At 33.8% G+C, this 18,282-nt stretch overlaps 1 protein-coding gene across 3 annotated transcripts in view; it reads left to right on the top strand.

Annotated features, from left to right (window-relative positions):
• The first annotated feature begins 7,861 nt into the window (after window positions 1-7,861).
• LOC119605663 (E3 ubiquitin-protein ligase TRIM9) overlaps window positions 7,862-18,282 on the top strand; it is a 233,776-nt gene continuing 223,355 nt past the window's right edge. For 2 of the 3 annotated variants that reach the window (XM_037958905.1, XM_037958907.1), the window contains exon 1: window positions 8,427-9,513. In XM_037958905.1, coding sequence (XP_037814833.1) covers window positions 8,605-9,513 — 909 coding nt within the window. In that variant the 5' untranslated portion in view covers window positions 8,427-8,604. Of the gene's footprint in view, window positions 9,514-18,282 lie in introns of all 3 variants that reach the window. The other variant, XM_037958906.1, reaches the window with a different exon arrangement.

Below are 18,282 nucleotides of genomic sequence, written 5' to 3'. Positions count from 1 at the left end.
ATTGGGGAGTGTGCGTTATTCTAATGCAAATGTGCGTGTGTTGATATGTTATTGGTAAATATTTTTGGGGATAATAAAAGGTATAAAGATTTTTTTATGTTTTCATCGCAATTTGGCCACAGTCAGTCAACAAACCGGTAAACAAAGCCGACATGTTTGTACTTTTAGTCTAAATGAAGTAACTATAGCGCAAATTTATACTAAATATACATGTCCATTAGAGCAAATGTTTAGATACATATGATCACACACTATTATATTAGCACACTTGCTTATTTTGTACATTAGATACAAATGTCTGGGCATGTTATTGCAGTTATTATAAAATGATATCAAATTGTTATATATTGACATTATATACATACATAGATACAAAAGTGCAGAGAAGACACAAGGGGGTGACAGACAAAGAAAGAGCCGGAGACCGGGGCCAGAGGGGGACAAGAAGAGGGGAACAGAGGGGGAAAGGCGAAGGGAGAGGGAGACAGGAAACGAACGAAACGAACGAACGAACGAACGAACGAACGAACGAACCGAACGAACTGAACGAACGAACGAACGAACGAACGAACGAACGAACGAACGAACGAACGAAGAACGAAGAACGAACGAACGAAACGAACGAACGAACGAACGAACGAACGAACGAACGAACGAACGAACGAACGACGAACGAACGAACGAACGAACGAACGAACGAACGAACGAACGAACGAACTAACGAACGAACGAACGAACGAACGAAACGAACGAACGAACGAACGAACGAACGAAACGAACGAACGAACGAACGAACGAACGAAAGAACGAACGAACGAACGAACGAACGAACGAACGAACGAACGAACTAACGAACGAACGAACGAACGAACGAAACGAACGAACGAACGAACGAACGAACGAACGAACGAACGAAGAAACGAACGAACGAATCGAACGAACGAACGAACGAAACGAAGAACGAACGAACGAACGAACGAACGAACGAAAACGAACGAAACGAACGAAACGAACGAACGAACGAACGAACGAACGAACGAACGAACGACTAACGAACGAACGAACTAACGAACGAACTAACGAACGAACGAATAACTAACGAACTAACGAACGAACGAACACGAACAAACTAACGAACTAACGAACTACGAACGACTAACTAACGAACTAACTAACTAACTAACTAACGAAACTAACTAACTAACACTAACAACAACGAACTAACTAACTAACTAACTACTAACTAACTAACTAACTAACTAACTAACTAACTAAACTAACTAACTAACTAACTAACTAACTAACTAACTAACTAACTAACTAACTAACTAACTAACTAACTAATAACTGTATGACTTTACCATTCCAATTTCTTTCAGAGAATCTGAATATTTTTAAGTAATTTTAAATATTAATTACTGCAAGGCTTTTGTTTCGTATTGCATCACTCGCTATAGTTAATTATTTCCATTTTTCCATTTTGGATGTACTTACTGACCATTGCATAAAGCAACAAGGATTTAAAGATACATATCCCTATCCCCTGTATTATTAGCAAGTAGCCTATAGGTGATAAGCACTCAAAACCATTGAACCTAAAGTACGTGTTTATACCCTACACCACTTTAGTGGGGAGGGTATATTGGATTTGTGCTGATGTTTGTAACATACAAAAATATTCGTCCTAGACCCACCTTAAAGTATACCAATCGGCTTAGAATCGTTTTCTGAGTCGATTAAGCTATGTCCGTCCGTCCGTCCGTCCGTCCGTCTGGCCGGCTGGCTGGCTGGCTGGCTGTCCATGTAAACCTTGTGCGCAAGGTACAGGTCGCAATTTTCAAGATAATTGGATGAAATTTGGCACGCACATTTTATTTGACTCAAGGACGAAGCCTATTGAAAATGGTTAAAATCGGTCCATTATTTCACGTAGCCCCCATAGAACAGAACCCCCCGAAAAGGGCTTCTGAGCTTATAATTATGTTAAATATACAGATATATCGATAAAATACGGCACAACTAAGTTTTATAGAAGTCTTGATGACCCTGCCAAATTTCATAAAGATCGGGCCCCATTTGACCCTAGCTCCCATACAAAGTCCCCTTCAGAAAATTACTTGAATGTCCCAAATTAACTTATAAACACAAATATCGCGATGAAATTCAGCACAATAAAATATTATGTAAATATAAATATATTCACAAAATTTTATCGGGCTTGGTCCATATTTGCCCCTAGCCCCCATATAAAGCCTCTTTCAGAAAATTAGTTTTTCATCCATAAATTGCTTAAATGTATCGGAACAAGGGAATATTGAAGATAAATGCTTTATTATGAAAAATAAATCACATTTAATATTCATAACTGGTGTAGGGTATCATATGGTCGGCCACGCCCGACTATACTTTCTTACTTGTTTTCTAAATGTTTATTTTATAGACGAACTCGATATTAATACAGAATGTACATCATTGATATACGTTTTATTTTGAGTAACTATGAGTATCATTGATAAGTACTATGAGGAGATAGAAATTAACGGCAAAATGCGTATTAGTTTATGAAGTTAATACAAAAGCAATAATAAATAACATGAAAAACACCAATTGAAAAACAACAAAAAAATTTATTCTCTGTACATAAAATAGCATATCAAATACTACTCGTATGAATGAGTTTATATAGTTTACGAGTGTAAATAGTAAGTATTTCAAGTACACATTTCTATACATCATCAATGAATAGATTGTGAAGTTACAGATAAATACTGATAGATGGATAAATAAATTGATAGATAAGAGTAGATTGTGCTCTTTTTTTGGTGTTTTATTTGTAATTTGTAACATTTTCTAACAGGTCTTTATTATATACGTCGAGTGCGTGTGTTTTATGACACCTTTTTTATGTACTTTGTAAATTTTATTATTTTTGTAATGTACGTAGTTGAAGGGGTTTTCAAATAAAAATCACACCCTCACAAACATTTTCTACAACAATATTTATCGGTAATGATTTTTATAAATTTCTATCTGTCTCTTTACCTTGTTATAGTTCTGTGGTGTTTTTTGGTCTATATACATATGTATCAATAAATCTAATAAATGCTCGTAATTTATCTGTTATTTACCTTTTAAATATTTGTATGTATTTGTTAGATCTTTATACATGATTTTTTGTTATATATTTACCTATAGTGCATTTAACTACTTTGGATCCGTCCGTCTGTATGTTGTTTGTCGCATTTTATTTGTTTATTAAACAGGTCTATTAAATCGTCGACACTCGTATGACGATGATGATGATGACTTAATGATAGTCAATCAAAAAATGTTGTTTTTATAGATAAGTAATAGGAATGTAAGAACAAATTAACTATTAAGATAGGGGAAAAATAAATCAGCGACTTTAAAGGAAATAAATTATTTTCAATCAACTTTAAAATGAGTCTAGACTATAGACTAGACTATAGACTAGACTATAGACTAGACTAAAGACTAGACTATAGACTAGACTATAGACTAGACTATAGACTAGACTATAGACTAGACTATAGACTAGACTATAGACTAGACTATAGACTAGACTATAGACTAGACTATAGACTAGACTATAGACTAGACTATAGACTAGACTATAGACTAGACTATAGACTAGACTATAGACTAAACTATAGACTAGACTATAGACTAGACTATAGACTAGACTATAGACTAGACTATAGACTAGACTATAGACTAGACTATAGACTAGACTATAGACTAGACTATAGACTAGACTATAGACTAGACTATAGACTAGACTATAGACTAGACTATAGACTAGACTATAGACTAGACTATAGACTAGACTATAGACTAGACTATAGACTATAGACTAGACTATAGACTAGACTATAAACTAGACTAGACTATAGACTAGACTATAACTAGACTAGACTATAGACTAGACTATAGGACTAGACTATAGACTAGACTATAGACTAGACTATAGACTAGGACTATAGACTAGACTATAGACTAGACTATAGACTAGAACTATAGACTAGACTATAGACTAGACTATAGACTAGACTATAGACTAGACTATAGACTAGACTATCAGACTAGACTATAGACTAGACTATAGACTAGACTATAGACTAGACTATAGACTAGACTATAGACTAGACTATAGACTAGACTATAGACTACACTATAGACTAGACTATAGACTACACTATAGACTAGACTATAGACTACACTATAGACTAGACTATAGACTACGACTATAGACTAGACTATAGACTAGACTATAGACTAGACTATAGACTAGACTATAGACTAGACTATAGACTAGACTATAGACTAGACTATAGACTACTATAGACTAGACTATAGACCTAGACTATAGACTAGACTATAGACTAGACTATAGACTAGACTATAGACTAGACTATAGACTAGACTATAGACTAGACTATAGACTAGACTATAGACCTATAGACTAGACTATAGACTAGACTATAGACTAGACTAGACTACTAGACTACTACGACTAGACTAGACTATAAACTAGACTAGACTATAGACTAGACTATAGACTAGACTATAGACTAGACTAGACTAGACTATAGACTAGACTATAGACTAGACTATAGACTACACTATAGACTAGACTATAGACTACACTATAGACTAGACTATAGACTAGACTGGTCTATAGACTAGACTATAGACTAGACTATAGACTAGACTATATACTAGACTATAGACTAGACTATAGACTAGACTATCGACTAGACTAGATTAGACTAGACTAGACTATAGACTAGACTATAGACTAGACTAGACTAGACTAGACTAGACTAGACTAGACTAGACTATACTAGACTAGACTAGACTAGACTAGACTAGACTAGACTAGACTAGACTATAGACTAGACTATAGACTAGACTAGACTTTAGACTAGAATTTAGACTAGACCATAGATATTGAGACTGTGCGAAAATGTTTTAAATTCTAAAAATCACTCTCTCTAAATTAGAAGAAAGAACTAGTGCTTCTAAAAAATACTTAAGTGATCTTCAGTGTGGATTCTTTTTGTAGGAAACATTTTTCCTTTTCCAGGTTTTCCCCCACAATTTCAAAATAAACTTCTACGATAATTTCCCCGACGAATTACTTCTTAATTTTGTACAAATTAATAACAACAACAACAAAACCAATTTTGTTCTAATAACTTATGTTACTGAAATGTATTTTATAATTTAACACAACCTACCTGTATTTGCATTTTTTGTACCTGTACTGCAATCTGCACATTTATCCATTAATTTATCATTTTTCAAAAACATCATCACAACTTGGGTTTTGAAAAATATTTTCATCAAATGAAATTTTTGCACAAAACATTTAAATTCCGATGCAACCGCATTTTGTTGTATTTTGCAGACTTCTTTGAAATTTTTTTAAGGCAAACGCCTCCATGCAACATGTTGCTTGCTAAGTTTGTTTGATTTTCAAACATAATTGTTGTAGACATGAATGTTGCAGTTTCGTTGTATGGTATTGAGGTTGCGACTGGAAATTTCTGCAATAGGGCAATGTAGGGTGATTGTGACTGATGGCTGAAATAAATGATATATAATAAAATCGTTAGTAATAGAATGATTCAATTAAAATGAAAACTAATTGCATTAATTATTACTTAATTATTCGGGCTATTGGTCCTAGCTATATATCTAAACTTTTTAGATATCTTTCTGTTGATCCCAAATGTTTGTTGTTAATAATTAACAAAAAGGGATAGCGGAATAATTTTGGCAAATTTAGTTAGTTAGTTAGTTAGTAGTTAGTTAGTAGTTAGTTAGTTAGTTAGTAGTTAGTTAGTTAGTTAGTTAGTTAGTAGTAGTTAGTTAGTAGTTAGTTAGTTAGTTAGTTAGTTAGTTTAGTTAGTTAGTTAGTTAGTTAGTTAGTTAGTTAGTTAGTTAGTTAGTTAGTTAGTTAGTTAGTAGTTAGTTAGTTAGTTAGTTAGTTAGTTAGTTAGTTATTAGTAGTAGTTAGTTAGTTAGTTAGTTAGTTAGTTAGTTAGTTAGTTAGTTAGTTAGTTAGTTAGTTAGTTAGTTAGTTAGTTAGTAGTTAGTTAGTTAGTTAGTTAGTTAGTTAGTTAGTTAGTTAGTTAGTTAGTTAGTTAGTTAGTTAGTTAGTTAGTTAGTTAGTTAGTTAGTTAGTTAGTTAGTTAGTTAGTTAGTTAGTTAGTTAGTTAGTAGTTAGTTAGTTAGTTAGTTAGTTAGTTAGTTAGTTAGTTAGTTAGTTAGTTAGTTAGTTAGTTAGTTAGTTTAGTTAGTTAGTTAGTTAGTTAGTTAGTTAGTTAGTTAGTTAGTTAGTAGTTAGTTAGTTAGTTAGTTAGTTAGTTAGTTAGTTAGTTAGTTAGTTAGTTAGTTAGTTAGTTAGTTAGTTAGTTAGTTAGTTAGTTAGTTAGTTAGTTAGTTAGTTAGTTAGTTAGTTAGTTAGTTAGTAGTTAGTAGTTAGTTAGTTAGTAGTTAGTTAGTTAGTTAGTTAGTTAGTTAGTTAGTAGTTAGTTAGTTAGTTAGTTAGTTAGTTAGTTAGTTAGTTAGTTAGTTAGTTAGTTAGTTAGTTAGTTAGTTAGTTAGTTAGTTAGTTAGTAGTTAGTTAGTTAGTTAGTTAGTTAGTTAGTTAGTTAGTTAGTTAGTTAGTAGTTAGTTAGTTAGTTAGTTAGTTAGTTAGTTAGTTAGTTAGTTAGTTAGTTAGTTAGTTAGTTAGTTAGTTAGTTAGTTAGTTAGTTAGTTAGTTAGTTAGTTAGTTAGTTAGTTAGTTAGTTAGTTAGTTAGTTAGTTAGTTAGTTAGTTAGTTAGTTAGTTAGTTAGTTAGTTAGTTAGTTAGTTAGTTAGTTAGTTAGTTAGTAGTTAGTTAGTTAGTAGTTAGTTAGTTAGTTAGTTAGTTAGTTAGTTAGTTAGTTAGTTAGTTAGTTAGTTAGTTAGTTAGTAGTTAGTTAGTTAGTTAGTTAGTTAGTTAGTAGTTAGTAGTTAGTTAGTTAGTTAGTTAGTTAGTTAGTTAGTTAGTTAGTTAGTTTAGTTAGTTAGTTAGTTAGTTAGTAGTTAGTTAGTAGTTAGTTAGTTAGTTAGTTAGTTAGTTAGTTAGTTAGTTAGTTAGTTAGTTAGTTAGTTAGTAGTTAGTTAGTTAGTTAGTTAGTTAGTTAGTTAGTAGTTAGTTAGTTAGTTAGTTAGTTAGTTAGTTAGTTAGTTAGTTAGTTAGTTAGTTAGTTAGTTAGTTAGTTAGTTAGTTAGTAGTTAGTTAGTTAGTTAGTTAGTTAGTTAGTTAGTTAGTTAGTTAGTTAGTTAGTTAGTTAGTTAGTTAGTTAGTTAGTTAGTTAGTTAGTTAGTTAGTTAGTTAGTTAGTTAGTTAGTTAGTTAGTTAGTTAGTTAGTTAGTTAGTTAGTTAGTTAGTTAGTTAGTTAGTTAGTAGTTAGTTAGTTAGTTAGTTAGTTAGTTAGTTAGTTAGTTAGTTAGTTAGTTAGTTGGTTAGTTAGTTAGTTAGTTAGTTAGTTAGTTAGTTAGTTAGTAGTTAGTTAGTTAGTTAGTTAGTTAGTTAGTAGTTAGTTAGTTAGTTAGTTAGTTAAGTTAGTTAGTTAGTTAGTAGTTAGTTAGTTAGTTAGTTAGTTGTTAATAGCTTACTGAAATCTCTTTCCTCTTACATTCCAGAAAATCATCCACTATTCCGACTGTCAGAACCACTGTACAATCCATCAGCAACAGAAAATGTTGCAAACATAACACTGGAAAATAGCCGCATGCCAACATGTTTGATGCGTTTGTGCACAACATCAAACGCAACCATACGGCAAAGCGTACAAAAACATAGAGTTTGATTAGTCAATATTGGGATTTCGTGGAAAGTGGTTGAACGAACGGAATATTGTATTGCAAAGCGATAAAAGTAAAAACGGTCGTTTTAAAATTTTTGGTGAAAATTCTAAGTAAAAAATAATCAAAACAAATGAAATTAAAGTTTTAAGTGAAATCATAAGAAAGAAAATAAAAGTTGAAAGAAAAATTGGTTTAAAGAAAACTAAAGTGGAAATTAGAAAGGAAGTTAAAGCAAAAAAAGAGAAACGGAAATTAAATTATTATTAAAACAGGAAATAACAAGGAAAAAGTGCAAAAATATTTATTGAAAATTAAGTGTTGGTTGTTAAAGAAAACAACAAAAAATGATGACAAATTAAAATATTTGTACAAAATCCTGTAAATGTCTAAAAAAGTAATTAAATTGAAAAAATTTTCATATTAAAAGAAAATTTGAAATTGTCTTTAAAATTTGTAACTTGTAAAGTGATTTGAAAAAACACAAAATTTTTTTGGCGCCTTTCAAAAGAAAACAAAATTTAAAAATTATTAATTAAAAGGTTGTGAAATATTTGCAAAAATAAAGTGTTTTTTTAAACAAAGTTAACAAAAAAAAATATTTACAAAAATGCAAAAATAACTTGTGTATAACATTTGAAAAATTTAGTGAATTGCTGCTGCTTTAACCCTAAAACAATACCTTACCAAACCACCCCTAATTTAAGCGGCACTATTTTAATAGATTAAAAAAATCTGATTATGGAGGACGAATTACGTTGCCCTACTTGCAAACAGCTCTTTGCTAATCCCGTTTTGCTGCCTTGTTTTCATGCTCTGTGTTTGGGTTGTGCTCTGGATATACAAACACCCTATACACCGGGAGCCATATTAGCTTCGGTTACTGGCGGTTCAGCCTCTTTAAATGGTGGCACCATACACAGTGTAGCCGCCACCATACATCCACATCCTTCGGGTGCAGCCTCCAATCATCATACACACTCCCATACACACGCTGCCACTAGACATTCATCAAATTCTTCTGCAGCCAGTACTGCCAGTTCGGCTACCGGTTCTGAATCGGTTACATCCGATCAAGATCAAGCCGATAAAGTTAGCATTTTAAGTGAAGCAGATTCGGGTGTTGTTTGCTGTTCTAATACTTCACGTCCCGTATCCTACGCTGGTACTGGTCATATACAAGGATTATTGCAAGGTGCTGCCTCTGCACCACCTGGTGCTGCTTACAGCCTCACTTGTCCTTTGTGTCGTAAAATTGTTTTCTTTGACGAGGGTGGTGTACGCAACTTACCACCCTATCGTGCCATGGAATCTATTGTAGATCGTTTCTGTGCTCGCGAAGCTTTACGCTGTCAAATGTGCGAAACAGATCCTAAAGTGGCTTCGTTAGTGTGTGAACAATGTGAAATACGTTATTGCGATGCTTGTCGTGAACTATGCCACCCGGCTAGGGGTCCTTTGGCCAAACATAATTTGGTTAAGCCAAAGGGTGCCGCTCAACAGCGTGAATCGGTTTGTGGTGAACATGAAGATATTTTGTCAATGTATTGTCTTACATGCAAGATGCCAGCTTGTCCGGAGTGTATTAATGATCAGCGTCATCCCCAGCATGAAGTTCAACCGATCAGCACTACTTGTAAAGCTCAAAAGGTAAGAGAGTGAGATGTTTTGGTTATTATTTAAAGGAGAATCTAGAAAGATTCCGGGTGTTTTAAAAGACATTTTTTAAGTTAATGTTTAAGGAAGTTACTATAGAGAGGGCTAATAATGGTATTTTCAAGAAAATTTTGATATTAATTGGATTTCCCAAATTTGTATTGGAATTGGAGTTTTTAGAAATACATTTCGGATTTCTTGGGTGTAGATAAGTATCTGAAACCGAGAAATTTTAAGTTTTTAAAAGAAACTGATTAAATTTCTTTCATAGAATTTGTAGGACTCCTTAGCAATAAGTTCAGCGATGATCAGCTCTATTTGTAAAGCTTAGGTAATAAGAGAGAAGTAGAAATAGAGAGATAGAGAGAGAGAGAGAGTATTGTTTTGGCATGAGTTTTTAAATGTTATTCTAAGAGGGCTTGAGGGACCTACTACACAATTTTGATGAAATAAATTAACTTTAAGCAAAAAGTTAAGGCAAAATTTTATTTTTGAAATTGTCTTCTAGATTTCCTAAGATCTTGAGTTACCACTTTAATGCTTGTCAATAGTTTTGAAATATGAGCAGAAGACAACAACTGTATTCCTTAAAGAAACATTTTCGAAATAGAAACTTTATAAGTTAAAGAAATTGCTATCGATTTGAGGCGCCTGGGAATCGAACTCTGGTCGCAATTGTCAAGTCAAGCATTATAGTCAAACGAGCTAACTAACCATTTCTAGCTACAGCATCCTCTTTTGGAAGTATTTCGTGAGAATATTATAAATTAGACAGTCACTCAGTTCTAAATTTTTAAATTTGTTTTAATCAAGTTTTTTTTAAAACGTCTGTCCATCCTGTTGAAATCAATTTTCTTCAGGGTCCAAAACTTCTATAATATTTTCAGACATGTTTTCGTGTAGTAGTATTATTCCAATCTCAAAAGTCACTCCTTAATAATGGAGATATGAGCACAATTTGCACTTTATTATAGTTTTCTGGATGTATCTCGGATCCTATGTAATGTTTGTGGACGAAATGCATATCAAAGGAAATGTATTTTAGAGCTGTTTCATATCATATACAAGTATATAATGTCATGATAACCATTTATGTGCAGAAGTTAAGATATTTTTTTTTTGTAAAACTTTAGCTTTTTTAGTTCTTTCGCTAGTTACCAGAGATTGAACTGATGTCCTTCTGTCCGTATGATGTTTGCGATTTACTTTCCAAAGACTTCAAATGTTCTGCGGACCAAATTTTGGGAATAATTTTCGAACACATTTCTATTATTAGATACATTTTTGGTTCAGCAAACTTAACTTATAACACGCTACTCAATAACTAACCAGCAAAAACTTTTATTGAAAAGTTAAAATCTTAAAATTTACTTTCACAATGGCATTTTAAGTCATTATTTTAATACACTGATGACATAGGAAGCAAGTGCGTAATATGCTTGCTTACAAGTAGGGAGTGAAATAAGTAGTTTTGTTTTTGAGAAGATACTTTAGGTTTGTCTACTATAAGTTTTGTAAAAAACTATATTCGATAACAAATAGTGACAAGACTAAAGAGTAAGAACTCATGTATAAAATTATTTTTTAAGGCATTACTACATACCTTCTAAGTAATGCAGGCGTAATGTATTAGTCATTGAAAAGTAAGTTTCTAGTAAGTACAAGTCATTACCAAGCTGGGTAAAGTGCTGTCTACATAGTGTAGTGGATGCTTACTTCTTCAGTAGTCCTCTTTCTCGCAAAGCTAATCAATCTGTATATATTTTATCATTCGATTTATATTGATAATATTACTCATTACTTATAAGTAGTTATAAAACTAGAAAGTTTTTTTATCCTTAGACCATATTACGTATGTATGTATTTAAAAGCTTAATTCCTCCCAGCATTTCTCTTATCCTTAAAACTTTAATTTCTCTCCTTTTTTCTGCTTATTGGAAAATATATTTATTTCTCTCTATTTAAGCAGTTATAAATCTATCAAATGTTTTATTATTTAAGGAGAAAAAAGGACCTTTAAATACTAATGAAAAACATAAATTGTACAACATACCAACGAAAAAGTACTTCAGATATGTTCAGAAAAAACAATACATTTGCTTTCTAAACATGTAAATATACATACTTACATATAACAGCATAAATAAAGATTGTTAAAATATTTATTTAGTTCTTTTTTCCGGTATTACTAGTAGTTTTTTGTTATGGTTTAACTAAAACTATAAGGATTTTCTTCGTATTTCTATGAATGTTAGTTTACTACAGTATACTGGGATGAGTATCGTAATAAACTTGGTGAATATAAGAAAATCGTTCGAAGAGCCAAACGAGACTCCTGGAAACTTTTCTGTGAACAGGTAGATAGCGTAAATGAGGTATCGAAGATAAAAAAATTCCTATCCAAAACTCATGTCCAACCGGAATCTATGATCGATGACACGGGCAGGAGGCTTGAGGATATGGAGGAGACAATGAAACTCCTAATGGATTCTCATTTCCCACCCGGTATATCGAATAACATAGATGAACCGATATTGGAGGAAGGGGAGGGTAACACGGAAATAGTTATTACAACTGACATGGTTAAAGGGGCAATCAAGAGCTTTGCTCCCTATAAAGCTGCAGGGCCGGATGGAATTTTCCCGGCACTTTTGCAGATGGAGGCGGGACTGGTTTCCGTACATCTGTCACAGATATTCACTGCATGCTTAAAATTGGCATATACCCCAGTTAAATGGCAGGATGCAAGGGTAATATTTATACCCAAACCAGGGAAACCTAGCTATGCGACACCTAAGTCCTATCGACCGATAAGTCTTACGTCCTTCCTACTTAAAACCTTGGAACGGATAGTCGATAGCATGGTTAAAAGCAGCATACCATACAATGACCTTAAATATAAGCAGCATGCTTATGTAAAGGGACGATCGGTGGAGACCGCTTTAAATGAAGTTGTCCACTACATAAGTGAATCTTTCGATAGCAAACTGTATACACTGGCAGTATGCATTGACATCGAAGGCGCTTTCAATAACGTGCACACTGATACCCTTATCCAATCCCTAGACCAGTTTTATGTTGACCGGGTGCTCCGTAACTGGATCAACTACATGCTAAGGAACAGATGGATAAGCTGCGAGATGTACGATATAACTATCAGGAAAAAGGTATTTCGCGGTATACCACAGGGTGGCATTTTGTCACCTTTACTCTGGGTCACCACGATTAATAGCCTCCTAAGGACCCTAACCGAGAAAGGACTTAGACCTGTCTGCTATGCAGACGATGTCGTAATACTTTTAAAGGGAAAGGATCCAAATTACTTGTGTAGAAGAGCTGAGGAGGCTCTGAATACGGCCTTGAGCTGGGCTCAACCGAGAGGCCTCAATGTTAACCCGGCGAAGACGGAAATCTGTCTTTTCACAAGAAAGACAAAAATTTCTACATATACTGAACCTTGCTTCTTGGGCAAGAAGATACCGGTGACAGACAAAGTTAAGTACTTAGGTGTAATACTTGACCGGAAATTAAAATGGAGACACCACATAGAGGATAGGATCAACAAGGCACATCGGTGCTGGGCGATATGTAGGAGAACCATAGGCATGAAATGGGGTCTTAGTCCTACTATGACAAATTGGCTTTATAAAAGTGTAATTAGACCAATTCTAGCTTATGCTTCAATAATCTGGTGGACTGCTTTGGACAAAAAGTGTAATATCAAACTACTACAGGGAGTTCAGCGTACATGCTGCTTGGGTATAAGTGGTGCCATGTGTACTACTTCAACCAAGGCTCTGGAAACGTTGCTAGATATTCCACCCATTGAAACATATATAAGATATGAGGCGGCGCTTACAGCCGAACGGCTCTTTACTTTAGGCGAACTGGCCAAAAACGGTTATAGGACACGTCATCAATGTATACTGGACACATTGGAAGGTTATACACATTCATCGGACGTGCCTGATCGCATACCAGACACTGAATATGTCGGAAACTTTGAAACGCTAATCCCAGATAGAATGTCTTGGTCAAGCGGAACATTAGAGCAAATACCAGTAGGAATCCGTTGCTACACGGATGGCTCTAAATTAGGGGACAAAGTGGGTCTGGGGTTCTATATTGAAGACCCAGAAACAGAAATATACCACCGTTTACCTAATCATAACACAAGCTTCCAGGCAGAAGTACGAGCAATAACGGAATGTGTAAATTGGATTAGAATAAATATGGCGCCCACAGGGCTTAATATATTTACCGACAGCCAGAAGGCAATTTGTGCGATATCAGGTGATAGAATTAAATCTAAGACCGTATTGGATTGTAAGAAAGCTTTAACTGAATACTCTCCCAGAGGTAAGGTTCACATCATATGGGTACCAGGCCACTCGGGAGTAGCCGGCAACGAAAGGGCGAATGTAATAGCTTTAAAGGGAAGGGAGCTCGATGTAGTTAACCTGACAAACGCAAAACCATTCGACGCAACAAAAGCTGAATTAAAAATATGGATGAGAGAATCCCATAAGGCCTCTTGGAATAATGAAACGGTGGGTAGAACCACAAAGATTCTATGGGGTGACCCTGATGAGAGCAAGACGAGAAATCTTCTCAAAATGAGCAAGTCTGAGGTTAGTATGATGGTACGTATTCTCAGTGGACACACAGGATTACGAGCACATCTATACAAAATTGGACGTGCGAATTCAGACGAATGTAGAGCATGTGGAGAGGACAGTGAAACTCTGGAGCACTTTCTTTGCCATTGTCAGGCATTCGTCGAAGTTAGATCCAAGTATCTTGGAAGTGATGTTATTCCAGAAATAACATTCTTAACCAACACCGATTGGAAGATTCTTAGGAATTACGTCCAGGAAACTGAGTTTCTGAACATGGAAAAATAATACATTCAGTGAACAATTTTTTTTTTTTTTTTTCTTGAATTGGAGCGCACAACAGGCCCGATAGTGGCCTAGGTGTATTTCTTCGGATTTGATGTAGTATACATCCTCCTATCAACCTACCTACCTACCTACCTAGTTTACTACATAGAGTGATAGTATTTGGCTTAAACAAATAAATAACCAAGTTGTAAATCTTTATACTTCTTTTTTTTGCACTAAATATAGAGTAAAATAATAGAAAACTAGAGTAATTTTTTTATGGTTACATACATGTATAAATATAACTGGTAGTTGTGTCCTTAGAAGATACATATATAAGAAATTGTGAAATTTACAAATGTGATTGTTTTTAGAAGTGTAGAGTAAGGAATAATATCATATAAATACATATATACAAGAAATATTTGTGTTTATCTGTAGCAAATAAAACTTAAGAGATAGAAAAAGAATTTATTTTTTTCAAGATAAAATTGCATTTCTTAAAAATGGCCAGTGGTCAAATACAAAACGACTATATTAATGCTCTAGATTTTTATCTGGTGGTTTTTTTTTGGAAAAATATTTACTTGATAATAAAGTATTGAAGTTGAATTGTATCTTGCCTCAGATATATTTAAGCCATTTATTATTGAATACAATTGTGGATATTTAAGTCATATTTTGAAGGGGGCTTTGTATAGGGGCTAGGGTCAAATGAGGCCCTATCATCAGGGACATCAAGGCTAGTAAAGAACTTGGTTTTATAGGTCCAATAGAATATCATATACCAAGTTTCATTGATTTATCTTCAAAATTGCGACCTGTTGATTACAAGGGTTACAAGCCCTATTTGGGGGTTCAGTTGTATGAGGTGAAATAATGAACGGACGGAAAGACAGACAGACAGACAGAGAGACAGACAGACGGACAGACAGACGGACGGATATTGCTAAATCGACACAGAAAATTATTTTAAGCCGATTGGTATACTTTAAGGTGGGTTCAGGACCAATATTACAAACATCAGCACAAACCCAATATATCCTCCCCACTAAAGGGTATAATGAAGTGTTAAAGTAAACCAATTGTAAAATTCAATTAAGGGCATTTTTAGCATATCAGGTATTGAACCATTTTTACGTCTTTCAGCTTCTTTAGAAGGGTATCACTAAGTTTGTCATTCCTTTTGTAATTTTCAAAATATAATTGCTTATAGATAGCGGAGTCTATATCTGTTGAACTCAATTTTCTGAAGACCCCAGATATCTGCGGAATAAAAATAATTCAATAATTATATCATATATGCTTTCGAAAAGTTTAATACTTAATAAAAGCTATATCGGTCTACAATTAACAGAGGTATGAGCAAAAGTCTAGGTATTAAGTAATGTCTTCCTAACACAACTCAGTTTTCTGAAGAATCCAAGATATCTTCGTAATCGAAATTCTCTATAATTTGTTAAAATATGTTTTCGAAAAGTTTGCTTTTTAAAATAAGCAGAATCGTGTCATAATAACAGAATTTTGAGCAAAAAGTCAAGGTATAGGTTAATGAGGCTGTCAGCTAAAATGGGTCCACATATGACCGTGTTTAACATGGAATCGAATCAATCCGAGGCACGATCCTATCTTATTTTTGGGTTGCCAAAGAACTCAGTCTTTATGTCCGCCAAGGCAGGACAGAACACAAGTCTAACAACTGAAATATTGAATTAAAGTAACTAGTCATGTGGGAGGAATCGGCTCTAGTTCTAAAACTTTATATGAAGGAGCCTCTGGTCAATTTAATTCAATCTTTAACCCGGTTACTGGCAATTAAACCATGTTTTCATGCAGGTTTTTAAAAAACTCCACAACTTCTAAGCAATCATTTTATTTTAAACTTTTATTAAAATCTTAAGTGTTTTTTTTCGGATTTGGTAAAGAACAATTTTCCTTAACTTTAATGTTTATATACAACAACCATAAAAAAGAAAATATTGGTGAAATTGAGGAAAACAAAATACCAACAACGGTACACATACACAACTTAAAAAATAACAACAAGAAAAAATAAATAAAACAAAACAACACCAGCTGGTAACATACAGACAAACAACCACTACCACTGCCATTTGGAAAAATCCAACACATCCCTAACAAAACAAACAAACTTATAAAAGCCAAAAACCAAAACAGACCTTAATGCAAATATATCAAGACTCCCTTTAACGCCCCATATAATATATATATTTAAAACAAAAAAAGGAACTTAAACTTAAAGACTATGAAGAAAGACTAACGAGAGAAAAAAGGAAATCAAATTCCTTAGACACCTTCAAGCAGTCTTAAAGTTATGTTACTCTATTACCTTAGTAACCAAGATTATGTTTTAAAGTTTAAAGGAGAGTCAAGCTAAGTTATCTACGTTGATGTATAATAGTTTATATTTAAACTAAAAAATCCTTTTTAGGTATATTTTTTTCCTCATTTTCTTAACACTTATTTGACCAGTCATTTCCTTTTCATTTCGCAACCTTTCCAGCCACAAAAGGATATGTACACAAAGAAAATTCTATTCGTGTTGGATGTTAAACAAAATTTATGTTACACTTCTGCCTCTGTAGACGCACCATCGTAAAAGAATGGGGTATATATTGAATTTGTCATGACGTTTGTTACACATCGGTGTATATATTCAGGACCTTTATTAGATTCAGATGAAGGATCTAGTCATGTCCGTCCTTTCTTAACCATCTGTTGAATACACAATTGGACTTAAACATGATGAGTTGAAGTCGTTTGAAAATCAAAGTGTTAAGAGTTCTAAATAGTTCAGTGCATATTTGTTCCAATTCCGCATCAAACGAAATCTTTCTAATATCACCCGGATACTAATAGTAATATCTGTTCCTCTTCTTTCTTGTTTTATTTGTACACCTTACATCTGATCTTAAAAATATTATCAGAGAAAATCCAAACATAAAAGTTTAAAGACCAAGAATTGGAGGCACTACCTCCCAGACACTTTAACTCAATTAGAAAACATTAGAAGCTACTCAATCTGAAATTTCAAAAAGGCTTACGAGCAGCAGCATTCAACGGAATGTAGGATAATTGGTTATTATACGAACGGAATCCGAAAGACCTTGAAATAGGATTTTGCAAGTCCATAATGCAGACTGAAGGTTATATCATTATTTGCTAAGAAAAAGGGATCCTTTACGATAACCTATACTGTAAGAGATCCTAAGTGAAGTCCGCCCAACCAGTATAATCGACAACAATGCCATATAATCAGGGTTTTAAGGTAATTGGTGGTCCCTAGGGGATCCTATCTATTGTGAACTGCTGAAATTTGGAAAGAACATTGTAGAGAACTTGAACCGAATGCATCTGCTTCGTTTGAAGCGGTCATTAGCCGAACAACCCGCAGAACGTTATATCATTACTAGTGACAAAAAATGGATCCTTTACGATAACCTATAGTATAAGAGATCCTATGTCAAGCCCGCCTGACCAGTATAATCGACAGCAATGCCAAATAATTAGGTCGTTAAGGTAATGCTCAGCAATTGGTGGTCCAGAGGGATCCTATATGTAATATGAATTGCTGTCATGTTGGCAGATCATCACAGAATACTTGTACCGAATGCAACTGCTGCGTTTGAAGCGGCCATTGGCCGAGCAACCCCGAGAACATTATAGCATTACTTGCGACATACAAATGGATCTTTTACGATAAACTATAGTATAAGAGATCCTATGTGAAGCCCGCCTGACCAGTATAATTGAAAACAATACCAAATAATCAGGGTTTAAGGTAATGATCTGCATTTGCTGACCCATAGGGTTTCCTATATGTAATGAACTGTTGAAATCTTGGCAGATCATCACAGAA

This window comes from Lucilia sericata, unplaced genomic scaffold, assembly GCF_015586225.1.
Source record: "Lucilia sericata isolate MDLA Ls3-8-SP2 unplaced genomic scaffold, ASM1558622v1 Contig000507F_arrow, whole genome shotgun sequence".
NCBI classification, from domain to species: domain Eukaryota; kingdom Metazoa; phylum Arthropoda; class Insecta; order Diptera; family Calliphoridae; genus Lucilia; species Lucilia sericata.
Note: the sequence above shows the minus strand (reverse complement) of the source record. Positions and strands in the feature narration are given on the sequence as shown.